This window comes from Diplotaxodon limnothrissa, linkage group LG12 (assembly GCF_057381915.1).
Source record: "Diplotaxodon limnothrissa isolate DT_005_m linkage group LG12, D_limnothrissa_male_GT1.1, whole genome shotgun sequence".
Lineage (NCBI taxonomy): Eukaryota > Metazoa > Chordata > Actinopteri > Cichliformes > Cichlidae > Diplotaxodon > Diplotaxodon limnothrissa.
In genome coordinates, this window is record NC_140607.1 from 1,003,843 (window position 1) to 1,023,675 (window position 19,833).

General features: G+C 43.3%; 1 protein-coding gene across 1 annotated transcript in view; it reads right to left on the bottom strand.

The window, feature by feature from the left end:
• Positions 1–19,833, bottom strand: part of pdzd2 (PDZ domain containing 2) — a 101,176-nt gene that overhangs the window by 12,454 nt on the left and 68,889 nt on the right. The window contains exons 14-21 of the mRNA XM_085367010.1: positions 15,803–16,025; positions 12,728–12,845; positions 12,443–12,575; positions 9,287–9,374; positions 7,562–7,665; positions 5,611–5,773; positions 3,300–4,198; positions 2,864–3,008 (exon numbers count right to left, since the gene is read on the bottom strand). Of these exons, the coding sequence (XP_085223136.1) occupies positions 2,864–3,008; positions 3,300–4,198; positions 5,611–5,773; positions 7,562–7,665; positions 9,287–9,374; positions 12,443–12,575; positions 12,728–12,845; positions 15,803–16,025 (1,873 nt within the window). The remainder of the gene's footprint in view (positions 1–2,863; positions 3,009–3,299; positions 4,199–5,610; positions 5,774–7,561; positions 7,666–9,286; positions 9,375–12,442; positions 12,576–12,727; positions 12,846–15,802; positions 16,026–19,833) is intronic.

The following is a 19,833-nucleotide window of genomic DNA, read 5'->3' on the forward strand; positions in this document are numbered from 1 at the left end:
TCCAGAGGACGCATCCCAGGGTTATACGCAGTTTACCCAAAGCAAACACATCGGATCATGGTGATGAACAAAGTGGCAAAGACACAGCCTCTCCTCCTCTCAAACAAGCCATCCTTAGCACTCCAGCCATCAGCCAAAGGAGAGTAAATTCCTTGGTATTTGACTTCATAGTCAATGAAGTGCAGCCCTTTTCTACTGTTGAGAACACCTCATTCCGTAAGATGGTTGAAGGACTAAGTGGGGGCAGGAGTCCTGTTTGCAGAAAAACATTGATGACTCGTGTTGAGAAAACCTTTCCAAAAAATGAACGAAGCAATAACTGAAATTCTTCTACATACTCAAAATGTGTGCACAACAGCAGATATCTGGACTGCGCATCACAGAAGTTTCATTGGCATCACATGTCACTGGATCGAGTCAGACACATTGGATCGCAGGTCTGCTGCACTGGCATGTGAGAGGATAAGAGGCCATCACATTTATGATGTTATTGCCGCCAAAATAAGTCAGGTTCATGCTGAATTCCATATCAGAGGCAAGGTTAGTGCTACAGTCACAGACAATGGGAGCAATTCTGTAAAAGCTTTCAATGAATATGGAGATTCAAAAACAGAAGATGATCTGGAAGACACAGGTGATGCACAATTTCATGATGTCACTACAGTACTTGAGGAGGAGCAAGAACACGAGGAGCTGAACTTCTTTTTGCCACCACACCATCGATGTGCTGCGCACACACTAAATCTCATTGCCACGACTGACCTTGATAAAGCTGCTTCACAGCAGGGTGTTTCCAGAAAATTATACAGGAGTGCAAAGGCAAAATGTGCAGCCATCTGGAATAAGGCTCATCACTCATCAGGTGCTTCTGAGGTAATTGAAGAAATTGCCCAAATGAGATGTGTTGTACCTTCAGTGACTAGGTGGAGCTCAGAGTACCATGCAATCGAGAAGCTAATGAATCTACCTGAAAGTCAGCTCAATGAAATCTGTGAACATCTGAAGGTGGCAAAACTGCATCCTCAAGAGACAGTGTTTCTCAAAGAGTATGCAGCCACTCTGTAACCGTTTGCCTACTCAGTCAACCTGCTCCAGGGGAAAAGAACTGCTACTTCGGATATGTGATTCCCACCCTTCTCAGTCTGAAAGCCAAGTTATCTGAAAAGTTGACACAAGTGCAATTTTCAACTCACATCCTCTTAGCGATCATCAAAGCAATTGACACTCGATTTGCAGCTGTATTAGCCTCCCATGAAGCAAGGATGGCAGATGATGAGAGAGAATCCACGAGAAGAACGATGGTCCAAGAGGCCCGTCTCCTCAACACAGAACCTTCTAATGACACCAGCACCACTGGACATGCCTCAGTGGGAAATGAGCCAGAAGATGATGACGACAACAGCTTCTTCAGTTTTCAGAGTACACAGGTGACCTGTTCTACAGCGGAGGATGAGGTACAGAGGTATCTTCAAGATTCAGATAAGACATTGACCTCATTAATGGGACATCCAGTGATCAGAGCCCTCTTCTTAAAACACAATACAACTCTGCCGTCAATTGCTCCGGTCGAGCGTCTCTTTAGCCACGGAGGACTCGTCTTCACCTGACACCATAACCGCATGACAGACAAACACTTTGAACAGGTGCTCTTGCTGCGTTACAACCGCCTTTACTGGACTGCAGACTAGGCGGAACAGATGTAGGTAGTCTGCTGAAACTATCCTGGTATTGTTCACAGATGGGGCTTGCAACCTCAGTATTTTGTAGTCTTTAGTATTTGTTTTTGGCATGCATTCAAAAAGCAGCACCTCATATGTTTACTGCAATTGTTCGCCAATTATTTGATTTTTGGGGCCATTTAAGGTTTTGAACCAAGCAGTTCAGCACTGACACCTCGGACAGTTCTTTGTTGCTTGCCTTTGTTAAATGGCCATAAGGTAATGTTGCTGAGTTGCATTAAAACATATATTGTCTTGTTTTAAAAATTATATCTAGGGTAAGGTTTAAAATGTAATTTCTCATTGTTACATTGAGTTTGAATATCTGAGTTGTATTGAAAAATCTTTTGTAATTTAAAATTTTTGGTGGAAGAATAATATTGACAGTAAATGCCAAAATAATATATTTTTCATTTTTGAGTATAATTTTATATATTGCCTTTTTTTTGTCCTAATAAGAAAACAGTCATTGAAAATGCTGATATTTTTTCTCCTTGTGCCAGGCTACTTTTGATTTTAACTAAGTGATGTTGGTGACCATAACAGTAAATACTCTTCAATGGCAGATTTTATGTTTGTCTAATACTCTTCCACTTGTCAGCTTTATAAATAAAAAAATATTGTTAAGGAAAGATGGTGCTTTTTTATTATCTTTAAGAAGACAAAACAGCTTATACAAACATACCCAAGTCTTTGCTCCTCTACATTAAATATATTAAGTTGGGCTTAACAGCCAAATGGTAAAGAAAAACAAACAAGAATGTGCAGGATGTGATAGCGACATTTGTGTAGTTGTAAAAAGCATGACAATATATTAAGTAATCCAAAGTATTCAGAATACGTTACTCACATTGAGTAACTTAATGGAATACATTACAAAATACATTTTGGGGCATGTAATCTGTAATCTGTAGTGGAATACATTATAAAAGTGACCTTCCCAACACTGCCTCCGATCAATAAAAGGCCTGCTGCGACCCCACAATGAGGGACAATCCAGACTGGAGTCCCCTGTGCCTGTTTCACAGTGCTTTCAGCATCTTCTCCCTGACTCGACAGCATCAGGCTGTAATTTCTTGAAGCAGGTGAGCTGCTCATTTTCATCTATTCAGCTTTAGAATAAAGTCACACGGTGAGCGTCTTACCTGAGATCGGTCTCCTGATGTCCAAGGCCAGTGTCAGAGGAAGGCTGTGCATGAGTTCACAAATGTCCTGGTAGCTGGAGGAGCAAACTAGTTTATCTCCAATCTTGACGATCTCATCTCCGGGACGCAGCCTGCCTGCAGACTCCTGGGACCACAGTTAGAGAAACAAGCTCAGCCTTTACATGGAATATTTTTAATATCTTAAATCGTTTGATCCTTTAAAGAATCACCAGAAAATTCAAATATTCTTGTTCATATTCAGTTTGCAGAGAAAATTTTGCATATATATTTGAATTTGTATCATCTTTGCTACAGCCATCATTTTTTTGCTTTGCAGTTTATTGCCAAAAACTGTGTTGTTGAATTTATTTTGTTTTTTGGGGGGAACCCCCAACCCCCATCCCACTGGTGTAGGGTTGAAAGCAATCCCACGTACCCTTTCTGCTGCACCTCCAGGCTCCACCCCAGCGATCACCAGCTTCAGTGGTGATGACATAATCTCCAGTTCAAGCCCAAATGAATTCCCGTCGTTCCTTCTTAGGATCACCGTGTTAATGGGACAAATCCCTGCAAACTCACTGGCATCTTCCTTCTCATATAGCTGACTGGGGATCATGTCGGCAGCCACCGTGGGGTTTGTTCCTGTGCTGTGGGATGGGAGCTGGAATGGGGCCAAGGCCAGGGTGGGTTCATCCGTTTGGGATGTTTGCTGCTGGGGTAGGTTTGGTGCTTCAGTGCTCATAATGACCCTGTTCACTGCTTCAAGCTTGGGGGACTGCTTTGACTCCAACTGTCCGTGACTTTGATTTGGACAGTCCTCACTGCTGGTGGTCATATCAGTGAGCACAGAGCTGCTCGACACCCCTGCTGTGTGATCTAAAGGCTGGTGGATGAACATGAAGGTTAACTCACAACCAGGTGACTCTGACTTATTGGGAAAACCATCCTTACTTTGAGTGGAACTGTCACAGAGTGCTGTGGGTATATCTCTGCCTCCACTCTGCAAATCTCCACTATCTTCACCGTCTAACACCGAGCTGCTAAATACACCTGCTGAATCACTCTGTGACACGTCACTGCAGGTAAAGGCTTCAGATTTTGTGGGTCTGTGGAAGGGCTCAATTTTTCTGCTGCTGGCTGAATTTTCTCCCTCGCTGAGGTCATCCTCGAAGCACTTCACCTGGCAGAGAAGTGGGCTGCGTGCTGTGGGGGGGCTGGACCATGTGATGGGCTGGCACACGGCCTCCACATGGTGACTGAGAGGTGCAGAGGTTTGGTCTTGGATGTTGTTGTACACACGGCCGTCTTCCACTTCTGTCAGAGATGGGCTGAATCCTGAAAATAAAGATGAACTTACAGCTAATTTTTACAAAACTGGATGCTGTGTAATTGTTTAAAGAGAGATGATAAATGCTTGGTCTCTAAAAAAATCTCATAAATGGTCGGTGGCATGTGTGGGGGCAGGGCTTGAGGCTCTTTCCTCTTGGATGCCCCGAGTGCCCTTTTCTTCTGGCTTTTTTGTTTTTTAATGTATGTGTGTGTGTGTGGAGTCGTGGCCGCTCCCCTCAACAGTAAAGTTTAACGATTAATCACAATTTTGCTAAATAAAAGGATCTGGCTTGCATCAGTCACATGATGACCTTTAACCAATGCTCACCCTTGAAAGCAGAGTGCGCTGGTTACGAGCTGGGAACCAGTTTGCAAATACCATGCACATTTTCTGCCACCTGGGCGGTGCGGAGCTGTAAACAAATTAACTGGGAGACACAGAGTGATGCAACAAAAACCAGTAAGCAGGTGCACAGCGTACACTGTAGTATGTAGCACACAGGAGTATTAGCTCATTATGGACACGCTGGTCAGTTGCCTTTTGGCAACTGATGAAATGAGCGTGCTGTGTGTGCAACAGCTCGGCAAACATTACCTGTCCTTTTATTACCTGCACAGGTGTGCTGGTCACAGCTGCTAGCTGACTGGCTAAGACTCTCAGGGATCTGTAGCTCTGTGTCTCAGGGAACATATTTAGTTTTACAGTAAGTTACAGGGCTTTCCCTGACTTTGTGGAGGACTTATATTTCACTAATATACATATTCACATACAGTCAGGTCCATAAATATTGGGACATTGACACAACATTTTTGGCTCTATACACCACCACAATAGATTCCAAGTGAAACGAACAACATGTGCTTTAACTGGAGACTGTCAGCTTTTATTTGAAGGTATTTACATCCAAATCAGGTGAAAGGTGTAGGAATTACAACAGTTTGCATATGTGCCTCCCACTTGTTAAGGGACCAAAAGTAATGGGACAATTGGCTTCTTAGCTGTTCCATGGCCAGGTGTGTGTTATTCCCTCATTGTCCCAATTACAATGAGCAGATAAAAGGTCCAGAGTTCATTTGATACAATCCAGCACATTTTTATGTTTGTTGCAGATCAAATAGAGTTAGAAGGTAGGATCCCATTGTTCCTGTCTAGTTCCTAGTGGATATTATCATTTTATTATTAGCCTTAGCTTCTAGCCACTGTATTAATGGCAACAGCCACAGGTAATGTGATCACTGGTAACTCCTAATAGTTATGTTAACCTTTTAATACTTCAGTCGTGTTGTTTAGAGGTCAGTAAAGTTCTCATTTCATCAACTACTGTTCACATGTCAAGCGTGGTGGAAGCAAACTTTAAAGTTAAATCTGTGAAATATTCCTAAAACGTCTTCCTGGGATTTAATCAGTAACATTTTACCATGTGGTTTTGATGAGCAGTCAGCCTTGGAGGTAATGCAGCTCATCTGGTGGAGGACATCGTCACTATCTGAGCCCATCAACATGGATTCAGATGGGAATGAGTGGCTGGAAAGTTCCTGCAGGAAGTACTGAGACAACTCTGCCTCTGAACTCAGGGAGCCCTGTTTAAGAAACAACCAAATTGGACAGAAGTTGAAATGAAAGGAAGTTTAAAACTATTAAAATACATTTAACTCATTAACTGGGATGAAAGGGTGTATACTATAACTGTAAGATTTACTTTGTTACACTGATTAGCTGTTTATTTAAAACCCCAAGAAAGTTGATGAAACAAGAACCAACTACGGAAGGCCAGGAGTGACAAAATGAATAGATAAATACACCATTAATTAATAAAAAGAGTCATTAATTAATTAAACTTGGAACTAAATAAATAAATGCCTCAGAGGCATTCACACTATTGATTTCCTGTTTCTCTTTATTCTTTCTTCTACCTTATTCTAGTTGCTCAGACCTTTGCTGGTTAACTACTCCCTCAGTTTTCATCCGATTTTCACCATTCAAACTTTAAACTGTTCTGCTCCTTCTGCTAACGCCTACTCTTTTGGTGCTCATAACTTTTATACTTTTTGAAATATTAAGGGTTTTTTTGCAATTTTTTGGCACATTAAGATGACTAGGACAACATTACAAGTGTGGTCACTGATTTTGCTGTGTTTTAGCTCAGTGAGATGAGCAGAGCGGGAGGCCGGGGTTCGAATCCCGCCTATGGCAAAAAAAAAAATTAAAAAAAATTCAGGTAACAGTTAAACCTTTTAAACTCTTTTCAGCAAAAATTCCAGATTCTTCAGCTGTTTTTTAGCAGAAACTACAGCTTTGTTACCTCTTTTCAGTGCAAAGTTCTGCTCCTTTCCCCTTTTCTGTAGAAAGTTCTGCTTCTTCACCTCTTTTCAGCAGATTTTTCAGCTTTTTGGCCTATTATCAGCAGAATTTCCAGTTTCTTCATCTCTTTTAGCAGAAAGTTCAACAACTTCACCTCTTTTCAGCACAAATCTCAGCCTCTTCTGCTCTTTTCAGCACAATTTTCAGTTTCTTTAAATCTTTTCAGCACAAATTTCAGTTTCTTCACCTCTTTTCAGCACAATTCAGCTTCTTCTGCACAGTGCACATTTTTTCTCTTATATCTTTCTTCGGGACTAGAATTGGTTTGGCTCAGTGGGATGAGCAGCTGAGATCCAGTGGCGAAGGTACGAATCCTACCTGTGGCAGTTGCCACATCTTCCGTGCTCACATGCACACTGCTTTCTTGACAGTCTGCGGTGTACCCTTTCAAATACAGCCATCTTCAGCAATTACTTCAGCTTTTTCAGCTCTTTTCAGCAGTTTGCTCAGCGTCTTCTGCACCCTGCAGATTTTTCTCTCATCATATGTTTGACTCAGTTGAGAACCAGTTTGGTTCAGAGAGATGAGCAGCCGTTCTCAAAGCGGGAGGGCCGGGTTTAAATCCCGGTAATAGCACCATTTTTTTTCCCAGTAGACAGTTTAACTTCTTTAACTCTTATCAGTAAAAACTTCAGCTAGTTCACCTCTTTTCAGCAGAAATTTTAGCTCCTTCACCTCTTTTAGGCTAAATGTTATGCTTTTTCACTTCTTTTCAGCACAAACTTCAGCTTCTTCAGCTCTTTTCAGCAGATAGTTCTGCTACTTCAGCTCTTTTCATTAGATTCCACTACACGGCATTCACACTGCATTTTCGCAGGAAATGCAACTTTTTCTAGTTACACTTTTATTCCATGCACAGCTGGTGTGGAGCACCTACAGTTTCATTGTACATGTAAAATAACAATAAAAGTCTATTCTATTCTATTCTATATGATTGTGTAAGAAGGTTGAAACTGAACCTATCAATGTAGCAACAAAACTAAATATATGTCTAAATGAAAACGTACCCTGCTGGCAGGCTCAAGGAACCTCTTCATGGTCCAGCTGAGAACAGGCGACCTGTCTTCCTGCATGTCCTTCACTGCTGGGCTGGTGTTCTTACAGGACACACCTACACATTAAAACCACAACAGACAAACCCAGACAAATACAGAATTCAGTGATGCCATCATTTTCACACGCCACACGGAGCAAGTTAGTGACCGTATTTCTAAGGTTTAACCTCAGCTTTATCTGAGTTTAGAGGGAGGACATTAAAGATCATCCAGGCCGTCATGTCTGGATTCATAGATAAATAACTGTATAACTGTATAACTGTATATCTCAGATTTCTGTAAAGTTATTTATTTCATATTCTGTATAGTTTTTCATATTTATATCCTGTTCATAGCCTGTACATAGCTTGTACTCACTACAGCCTGTACATACTTATAGTTATAGAATATTCACAACATACCTCATACCGTGTACATTATAACATACCATAATAGACCCATTTCACTAATATACTTACATATCTATATTATTGCTAATATATATTGTAATATATCTATATCACTAAAGCACTTCTGGATGGATGCAAACTGCATTTCGTTGCCCTGTACCTGTGCATGTGCAATGACAATAAAGTTGAATTCTATTCTATTCTAAAACTGAGTATCAGCTGCACAGCAATGAGAGTGTGGTTTGTTGGATAGTTTATGTGTGGATGGGAACTGGGGGGTGCTGGTAACAAGAGGAGGCAAGCTCCTAAGAGGCCTGTAAGACCGTAGGACTGGGGTTTTATACAATCTCACCAATTTTTATAGAAAGAACTAAAAAATCCAAAGAGGTATAGATGCTGGGTCTCTCCTAATAAGAACAGGTTTTCCTCTGAACATTTAAGTTATCTATAAAAGTTACATCATTTTCTGGACAGCCGCCATTTGAAGACCCACATGTGGACATGCATATACACTACATATACATATATACTAGGGGACTAGAGGCTGATGCAGCCTTCAAAGTTGTTCCAGTGTCACCTGCTCTGGACCCTGGAATACTTTGACCATGGTTGCTGGGACTCTAGTTTCACATTTCTAAGAGTAAAATCTTCCTAGCACATTTTGTTCTTTGGCAGGTATTTCACAGATTGGGGAAAATTAACTGGCAGAAGCAATTTTCCCCAGAACTGAACAGGTTGGTGGGCACTTCTGTTTTTGACTACACTTCTTCCACAGTCACCTGCTGGGGCACAGCTGAGGAGGAAAGTGCAGTTAACCCCTAACACACAAACCTGCTGCTAGTGGTTTGGCTAACTGCTAAGCTATTAGCTACACTAAGCTAGCAAATCCCTAAGGACACAGTTAGTGAATATTTGCATGTGATTCTGAAGAAATGATGCTTTAATACAGCCCCTGTAAGTTACTATGAAATAAGTTTCAATGAGAAAATTTGCAGTTAATCAAGCTACACAGATTGACCTACAGAAAAACACCACAGTGCACCGTAACAAGAACAGGAAGTGATCTAATACCATGGCGAGACCAGGACTAAGTGAACAACATCAACCCTGTCTTGTCACAGTACAGTGTTCTTCATTGAAACCTTGTTACAAACCAAAGAAACAGTGCTCTTGCCTACACAGTAGTTAAACTACAATAGTGTAGCAGGGCCATGTGTAAAATGATGGAGCTAACTAGTAAAATAGTTGATACAGTTAATTAAAATGTGAATGCTGGTACAGGTCAGACCTTGCGAATGAAATGAGTGCTTGTTCCTGCTCATTTTGTCCCTGTGAGTGGATCGAGTTATGATGTCATCCATCTCCTGCTCTGATACCTGAGGTGAGACAAAGAAACACAAAAAGATGCATTTTAGCATCAAGAAAGACAAACACATCCTAAAGCACCAACCTTCAGGAATCTACCAGAAACACAATAATTAGCACGTGCCGACAATCCCATTTAACAGAATAAGGGGTTTTTGAATGAGGATGCACTACGATAAGAAGAAAAGCTGGTGGAGGCCGTCTGATGCTTTGGGCAAAGTGATAGTGGGAGACATTGGGTCATGCTACTCATGATGTTACTTTGACACGTACCACCAACTTGAGCATTGTTGCAGACCATGTATTATTTTATATTTGCATAGTGACTACTAATACCAATGACTAACAACGGGCCGTGTGGTCAGTTTCATGACCATTGATATGACCATCAACAACCATTGATTAATGGCCATGAGTCCCATTCACAGAGAGTTGGAGAATGGCTGCAATCACAGCATGTAAGATGGTGACAGATGTACCCTTAGGCCCCTCCTCGATTCAGAGATGGTCTTTCCCTTTTCATGTAAATGGCCTCCTTGACTCCGCCCTCAAACCAGCGCTCCCCCCTGTCCAGGATGATACATCCTCATCATTGAAAGAGTGTCCACTGGCCTGTAGGTGTGCATAGACTGCAGAGTCCTGGCCTGACGAGGTAGCTCTTCTGTTTTGTGCCGTCCTCTTAGCCAGAGGTTGTTTGGTTTCCCCGATGTATAAATCCTGCCAATCCTCCTGCACTTAACAGCGTACACTATGTTACTCTGTTTGTGTCGGGGGACCCGATCCATGGGGTGGACCAGCATATTTTGGGGCTTAAAAGCCACAGAGACCCGGTGTTTAGAAAAAATGCGTCTCAACTGTTCCGATACTCCTGACACGTATGGGATCACTACAGGTTTTCACTTAGGCAGCGGTTGTCCTTCTCTCCTGGATCAGCTGGAGCTTTCTTGGGTTCAGGAAAGGTTTGAGTAGCCCATTAGTTTGAGGTGTTGACGAGGCTCCCGTGTGTCAATCCAATCGAGCATCTGTGGGACGTGCTGGACAAACAAACCCCAACTGACACCTTCAGGGGTCTAGTCGAGCCCATGGCCAAATACCTCAGGGCTGTGTGGCAGCAAAAGAGGGACCGACACAATATTAGGCAGGTCCTTATAATGTGATGCTTGATTAGTGTACAGTGGGGCAAAAAAGTATTTAGTCAGCCACCGATTGTGCAAGTTCCCCCACCTAAAATGATGACAGAGGTCAGTAATTTGCACCAGAGGTACACTTCAACTGTGAGAGACAGAATGTGAAAAAAAATCCATGAATCCACATGGTAGGATTTGTAAAGAATTTATTCGTAAATCAGGGTGGAAAATAAGTATTTGGTCAATAACAAAAATACAACTCAATACTTTGTAACATAACCTTTGTTGGCAATAACAGAGGTCAAACGTTTACTATAGGTCTTTACCAGGTTTGCACACACAGTAGCTGGTATTTTGGCCCATTCCTCCATGCAGATCTTCTCGAGAGCAGTGATGTTTTGGGGCTGTCGCCGAGCAACACGGACTTTCAACTCCCGCCACAGATTTTCTATGGGGTTGAGGTCTGGAGACTGGCTAGGCCACTCCAGGACCTTCAAATGCTTCTTACAGAGCCACTCCTTTGTTGCCCGGGCGGTGTGTTTTGGATCATTGTCATGTTGGAAGACCCAGCCTCGTTTCATCTTCAAAGTTCTCACTGATGGAAGGAGGTTTTGGCTCAAAATCTCACGATACATGGCCCCATTCATTCTGTCCTTAACACGGATCAGTCGTCCTGTTCCCTTGGCAGAAAAACAGCCCCATAGCATGATGTTTCCACCCCCATGCTTCACAGTAGGTATGGTGTTCTTGGGATGCAACTCAGTATTCTTCTTCCTCCAAACACGACGAGTTGAGTTTATACCAAAAAGTTCTACTTTGGTTTCATCTGACCACATGACATTCTCCCAATCCTCTGCTGTATCATCCATGTGCTCTCTGGCAAACTTCAGACGGGCCTGGACATGCACTGGCTTCAGCAGCGGAACACGTCTGGCACTGCGGGATTTGATTCCCTGCCGTTGTAGTGTGTTACTGATGGTGACCTTTGTTACTTTGGTCCCAGCTCTCTGCAGGTCATTCACCAGGTCCCCCCGTGTGGTTCTGGGATCTTTGCTCACCGTTCTCATGATCATTTTGACCCCACGGGATGAGATCTTGCGTGGAGCCCCAGATGGAGGGAGATTATCAGTGGTCTTGTATGTCTTCCATTTTCTGATGATTGCTCCCACAGTTGATTTTTTCACACCAAGCTGCTTGCCTATTGTAGATTCACTCTTCCCAGTCTGGTGCAGGTCTACAATACTTTTCCTGGTGTCCTTCGAAAGCTCTTTGGTCTTGGCCATGGCGGAGTTTGGAGTCTGACTGTTTGAGGCTGTGGACAGGTGTCTTTTATACAGATGATGAGTTCAAACAGGTGCCATTCATACAGGTAACGAGTGGGGGACAGAAAAGCTTCTTACAGAAGACGTTACAGGTCTGTGAGAGCCAGAGATTTTCCATGTTTGAGGTGACCAAATACTTATTTTCCACCCTGATTTACGAATAAATTCTTTACAAATCCTACCATGTGAATTCATGGATTTTTTTTTCACATTCTGTCTCTCACAGTTGAAGTGTACCTCTGGTGCAAATTACTGACCTCTGTCATCATTTTAAGTGGGGGAATTTGCACAATCGGTGGCTGACTAAATACTTTTTTGCCCCACTGTATATACAGAGCTAAAAAGAAACCTAGGATTGTGTTTATGGAACATAGACTGTGTTTTTGTCTGGGTGAATGAGACTCAATTTACTTTGAATTCTCAATTAAACTAGAAACTGGTGAGTAGATCCGGGCTATGTGATACATTTTTGGCTCAACAACCCCTGAATGTCATTGGAGGAGAGGAACATCATGAGGATCAAGACAGAGGATGCAGGAGCAACTTCATCCAGTAGCTTGAATCAAACCAACAGTTAAGGCGGTTTTACAGGAGGCTGAACTTTTTATTTAAAAGCAGATCAGGTCTTACCTTTGGATTAGGATGCCTGCTTACAATAAGAGTAATGGGCCCAGGCCCACACTCACTGAGGATGGCATAGGCCTCACTGAGAGCAGCGTGACGAAGGCTGACCGAGTCCACCTCAAGTATCTGATCTCCACGACTGGACAAAGGCACAGGTGTCAGCACAACTCTGAACGTTGTCTCCTCAAGATTCACACACACGTCAGTGAGTAGATTATCACAATTACTGAGAAATACTCTCATTAAAACACGTTTTACTCTTCTGATATTAGTAAAACTACAAATTTTTACCTGAGCCTGCCATCCATCTTGGCCACAGAGCCCAGAGCCAGGCTATGGATGTAGATACCAGGAGCAGCGTTCTCCAGGGTCAAACAGCACACTCCAATTCCAAGGCCCACACCGTGCTCTGCAGGGGGTTAAAGCCGTAGTAAGTCCCAAAGTCAAGAAAGCCTCTGATTGATGCAGCAGTGAAACTGCTGTGATCATACTGGAACATACACTCAACAAAAATATAAACGCAACACTTTTGTTTTTGCTCCCATTCCCCATGGGATGGACTTAGAGACCTAAAATTCATTCCAGATACACAATATAACCATCCCTCCCAAACAGTGGTCACAAATCAGTCCAAATGTGTGGTAGTGGGCACATCTGCTATATTGAGATAATCCATCCCACCTCACAGGTGTGCCACATCAGGATGCTGATCTGACATCATGAGTAGTGCACAGGTGTACCTCAGACTGCCCACAACAAAAGGCCACCCTGGAATGTGCAGTTTTGTCTCACAGCAAAATGCCACAGATGCCACAAGCAATGAGGGAGCGTGCAATTGGCATGCTGACAGCAGGAATGTCAACCAGATCTGTCGCCCGTGCATTGAATGTTCATTTCTCAACCATAAGCCGTCTCCACAGGCGTTTCAGAGAATATGGCAGCACATCCAACCGGCCTCACAACCGCAGACCTCGTGTAACCACACCAGCCCAGGACCTCCACATCCAGCAGGTTCACCTCCAAGATCGTCTGAGACCAGCCACCCAGACAGCTGCTGGAACAATTGGTTTGCACAACCAAACAATTTCTGCACAAACTGTCAGAAACCGTCTCAGGGACGCTCAACTGCATGCCCGTCGTCCTCATCGGGGTCTTGACCTGACTCCAGCTCGTCGCCGTAACAGACTTGTGTGGGCAAATGCTCACATTCGATGGCGTCTGGCACGTTGGAGAGGTGTGCGCTTCACGGATGAATCATGGTTCACATTGTTCAGGGCAGATGGCAGCTGAGAATGTCCCAGTTCTTGCATGGCCAGCATACTCACCGGACATGTCACCCATTGAGCATGTTCGGGATGTGCTTGACCGGCGTATACGACAGCGTGTACCAGTTCCCATGAATATCCAACAACCTCGCACAGCCATTGAAGTGGAGTGGACCAACATTCCACAGGCCACAATTGACAATCTGATAGACTCCATGCGACGATGTGTTGCACTGCATGAAGCAAATGGTGGTCACACCAGATACTGACCGGTTCTGGGTCCCCAGACCCCCAATAGAACAAAAAACTGTAAACTTCCAGGGTGGCCTTTTGTTGTGGGCAGTCTGAGGTACACCTGTGGACTACTCATGATGTCAGATCAGCATCCTGATGTGGCACACCTGTGAGGTGGGATGGATTATCTCAATATAGCAGATGTGCCCACTACCACACATTTGGACTGATTTGTGACCACTGTTTGGGAGGGATGGTTATATTGTGTATCTGGAATGAATTTTAGGTCTCTACGTCCATCCCATGGGGAATGGGAGCAGTAACAAAGGTGTTGCGTTTATATTTTTGTTCAGTGTAAATCAATGCTTTGGTACTTTCACACAGCTGTGCTTGCTGCTACAGCTGGCCACGACACGCACAGACACACACACACACACACACACACACACACAGATACACACAGACACACACAGACACACACACAGACACGCACAGATACACACAGACACACACAGACACACACACAGACACGCACAGACACGCACAGACACACACACAGACACGCACAGATACACACAGACACACACACATGGACACACACACAGACAAACAGACACACACACACACACAGACACACACAGACACGCACAGATACACACACAGACACGCACAGATACACACACAGACACGCACACATGGACACACACACAGACAAACAGACACACACACACACACACACAGACACACACAGATACACACACAGACACGCACAGATACACACAAACACACACACAGACAAACAGACACACACACACACACGCACAGACACACACACACAGATACACACAGACACACGCAGACACGCACAGACACACACACGCAGACACACGCAGAGACGCACACACACACACAGACACGCACACAGACACACGCACAGACACACACAGAGACACACAGACACACGCACACAGACACACACGCAGACACACGCAGAGACGCACAGACACACACGCAGAGACACACACACACTGACACGCACAGACACACACAGAGACACGCAGACACACACAGAGACACGCAGACACGCACAGACACACACACACAGACACACACGCAGACACACGCAGAGACGCACAGACACACACGCAGAGACACACACACACTGACACGCACAGACACACACAGAGACACGCAGACACACACAGAGACACGCAGACACGCACAGACACACACACACAGATACACACAGACACACGCAGACACGCACAGACACACACACGCAGACACACACGCAGACACACGCAGAGACGCACACACACACAGACACGCACACAGACACACGCACAGACACACACAGAGACACACAGACACACGCACAGACACACACACAGACACACACAGAGACACACACACAGACACACACAGAGACACGCAGACACGCACAGACACACACACACAGATACACACAGACACACACAGACACACAGACACACACGCAGAGACACACACACACACACAGACACGCACAGACACACACAGAGACACGCAGACACACACAGAGACGCACACACACACACAGACACACACACAGACACACACACAGAGACACACACAGACACACACACAGACACACACACAGAGACACACACACAGACACACACAGACACACACACAGACACACACAGAGACACACACAGAGACACACACACAGACACACACAGAGACACACACACAGAGACACACACACAGACACACACACAGACACACACACAGAGACACACACACAGAGACACACCATCTCAGTGGTAATAAGAAAATCATCCAGTGACACCTGAACTGGTTCCTGGGTTCAGTCACACCAGCTCACCTTTATTAAGTGTAACTTCCATGACAATGCAGTCCTTCGGACCTGGGCCAGGGCCTCTGCGTTCATCAGCTTCGTTGAAGCCTGATGGGACTGGTGTACTTCCACTGGTATGAGAGTTGGGTGAAGTGGAACGGCTGAGGAGGGTGGGGGTGGGACATGGTGTCAGGCTGGGGCTGCGCAGCCGTGTTCTAATGGTCAGCGTTACAACGCCTTTCTTAAGTTGCTGTTAATGAAGATGAAAGTGGAAATAAAAACGTCTTTAGTGACTGTGCTGAGTGTTTTCTGTTTGCGGACGTCAGCACCAGAAATTCAGTCTATGGTCTCGCCCTTCAGCTGTCCTCGTCAGTGTCAATGTCAACATGATGGGGACAAAATATGAAACAACACATCCAAAACTTACAATACATTTATGTGACATTTGTGTCATTTAGTGAAAGACAAACAGAACTGTCAGCAAGCAATGCAAAGGTTTAAACCTACAGCACAGAAACAATACATCAGCGTTTAAGAGATGACTGACATATTAATCAGCTTTTAGCTTTTGTCAGACACATTTCAGAAAATGCTGACACAACACTGAAAGGTTCACACTGTCTCCTTTAAGCTTTAACTGTTTAGTTGTTTGACAGCTGACTAATAAGTGGTTTAATATCAGGCGAGGCCTGCTCCGTTATTATTTCATGACAAATGCAGCAGACATAATATCAAAAGTTAACAGTGCTGAATTGTATTTTATAGCTTTTCACTATGAATTTGAATACAAAGCTCAACTGGATGCAGCTGCCAGACGGCCGTCTGTAGGCTGAAAACCAATCAGAGAACTTAAGGATACTTTAGAAGTGGTCAAATCAATAATCTGATATGTCCCCCCCCCCACCCCCGACCCCTCACCCATGTCCCTCCCTTTGCTGCCCTCCTCCCCAATGTTCCCTCTAATTTTTCATGTGTCTGAGCGAACACACAAACTCCCTGAGCGTCCCTTGGACCACTGTGAGCAACAGCAGACGTGTGCACTGTGGTCACGCCAGCATCCAATCATCCAAGTTACATGTTTATTAAAATAATCAAATTACAGCATTTACATTTATGTTAGACGACTTTTAATTAACTGCTTTAGCCCACTTACAATGAAAATGTAAAAAATCTTGTTCATGACCTGTGTAGCATGTTAACACTATTGGAAAAAAAAAAAAAAAAAAAAAAAACACTATTGGAAGGAAAAATAACTTGAACTCCAATTTTGAAAACACAACTTTCTTTTTTTATTTTTTTTTGCTCTGACTTGTATTATGAGTCTGTGGTCTGGGAGAGAGTCTGTAACTCTCTGTCTGCAAAATACAGTAAATAATGACCAATGTTGGGCAATTAATTATATAGTTACTTCTTCAAAAAAGTAACTGAGTAATGCAAACAACAAAGTTTTTTGCAGCTGTTTACCTAAAAATGCAGCCAAGGCGTTTTTTAAACAAACATTTCAAACTATTTACAGAACAATCAGCTGTTCTGCATCAAATCTGATGCCACACAAATTATTTGTGCCGCTCCAAAAAATAATTTCTGTCCACTATGAGATGAAGGAGAACAACAGCCTGATACCTGCAGGCCTGACAGCAGCAGATGTATCACTGCTGTAACACCTGTAACACTCAGCAGTCGCCTCATTGTTCTGACACACACAAAACTATTGACTACACTACACACTAACTACACACTAACTACACAAGATTTGCACTAAACGTCGCAAATCTCTCACATCTCAAACACGCCGTCACTTCTAAAACTTCCCCCCGTTTCTTAACAACTAAATGCCATGTTTTGATTGGTCCACATGGTACATTTTTCGACCAATAGGAAAGGCTGGGAGTTTTGGTTTTGTTTTTGCTCACATGCTTTCGAGCGTTTTCCTTATAAAACGCAGTTTTTACCGTTTCTTCCTGCAGTAAATATAAACAACGACAGTATTCCTCCCCACTGCTGTCAGACTCCACAACAAAGACTTTAACTGAACAAACACACACATCCACACATGTGCAATAACACTAAGTGCAATAATCTTTTCTGGCATCGTTGTATTTTTACTCAGTTGTATATAGCATTCGTATTCTATTTTTATCTTATTGTATATTTTTATTCTATTTTATTCTACTGTATATAGTATTTTATTTTATTCTATTCTGTACAGCTGTGTACTGTATTTATTCTTATTGTATTCTAATTTTTGCGTCATAACTTTTGCACTGTCCACTTCCTGCTGTGACAAAACAAATTTCCCACGTGTGGGACTAATAAAGGTTATCTTATCTTATCTTATCTTATCTTATTCAGGAAGAAAATCAAACATTGCAGATATTTTTATCATAACTCTGGTTTTATGTGGCCGATCAACACAATTTAAAAACTGGTATAAAGTCCACACTTTGTCCATCAGTTGTTCCGTCTGTCCTGCTCACATCTCCAATGGTTGTACACGTTGTCATTAACGTGGCTTCACTCCACATCAGCCGCTTTGCTAAAACACCGGTGTCGGCACATAAGGACGCTGTCACAGCCTGTCAACCACGTTGATCAGCTGCGTATATACGAATGTGAATCGCATCATTGGCTGGACTGTGGGATAAGGTGGCATCGTTCTGATCCCATACGGGAGCAGCCAGTCACTGACTAACATGCAGAACAGGATTGTTAAAGTTTTAATGTTAATTTCAGTTCAGGTTAGTTTTCTTTTTTGTGCGCAGAGACCTGCCAGCAGTGCGCAATTGCGCATGCGCGCAGCTTAGAGGGAACATTGCTCCTCCCCCTCTCTCCCTGTGTGTCCCTCACTCACCCCCCCCCCCCCCCCCCTCGATGTCCCTTGTCCCCTCCTTGCCCCCCCCCTCACTCACCCATGCCACTCGCTCCCCCGTTGGGAGTCCCCCCTCCTTCCCTTGGGGTGTAAAAACACACCCCTTACACTGGGTTGATGGCACTTTCTTCTTTTTGACTTGGATTGTTGGCTATTGGTAATTTTCTCAGTATTATTGTAGAGTCTATATTTTATAATACGAAGCACACTGAGGTCACTGTTTTGATTTACGTAAAACTGAATTGAATGAATTTCACCTTCTTTTGATGGCTTTCGTTGGTAAACCTAAAAATATAAAAACTGTATATAGATGGATAAAAATTTACAGACACCTTGAATATTACGATGTTAACATGTTTAAGATGTTATTTCTGAGACTGGTGGAATTTCATTTCTCATTGGTTTGCTGTTTGCTGGGTTGGTACCTGTTCACTGATTTATGAGCACGCCATTCAGTTTTTCTGTTGGGCTGCAACTTAACATTTATTCTTTAGATTTCCTTGAACTCTTAAGTTATGCAGAGGTCTTGGCCGACCCATCATTTCTTTATAAGATAAGATAAGATAACCTTTATTAGTCCCACACGTGGGAAATTTGTTAGGATACTAGCATATGAGGCCAGACTTTCAACTAATTTTTATTTTAAAGTGCTTTTGAGGCTTTATGAAGGTGTTCCAGGTGCTCTTTGAGAGTTTTTAAATCATTTTAAATCATTTCTGTCCAAACAAATGTTTTGTCACACTCAGTTTTAACGTTGCCAGCTAAAGTTTATTAGACCAGCGTTAACAGAAGCATGTGCGTGAGTGTGGAACTTATCAGCTGTGCTGGGATGATGTCTTTGGAAATGTGGACCAGGACTGAGAAAACAAACTAACAAAGGTGCATCCTGACAACAGGAAACAGCCAAAGAAATGTCAAGACTACAAGGGGAATTCCATAAATTTAGGATTTTCCTACTTGATATTCACTTTTGTTGTTCTGCTGAACAACAATTTCTTTCACAGAGGACAGTGTATGCTCTCACAGTGACCCCCAAATAAAAGGTGTAATATTGTGATGTCAGAGTTTCACGAACGCAGCTCTGTGCTGAAGACGGGCCTGTTCTGACCTGTCAGCTCATTCCATCAACTACAGAACAGCTACACTCTTTTATAAATACAACACCATGTCACAAAGTCTGCAAATGTCA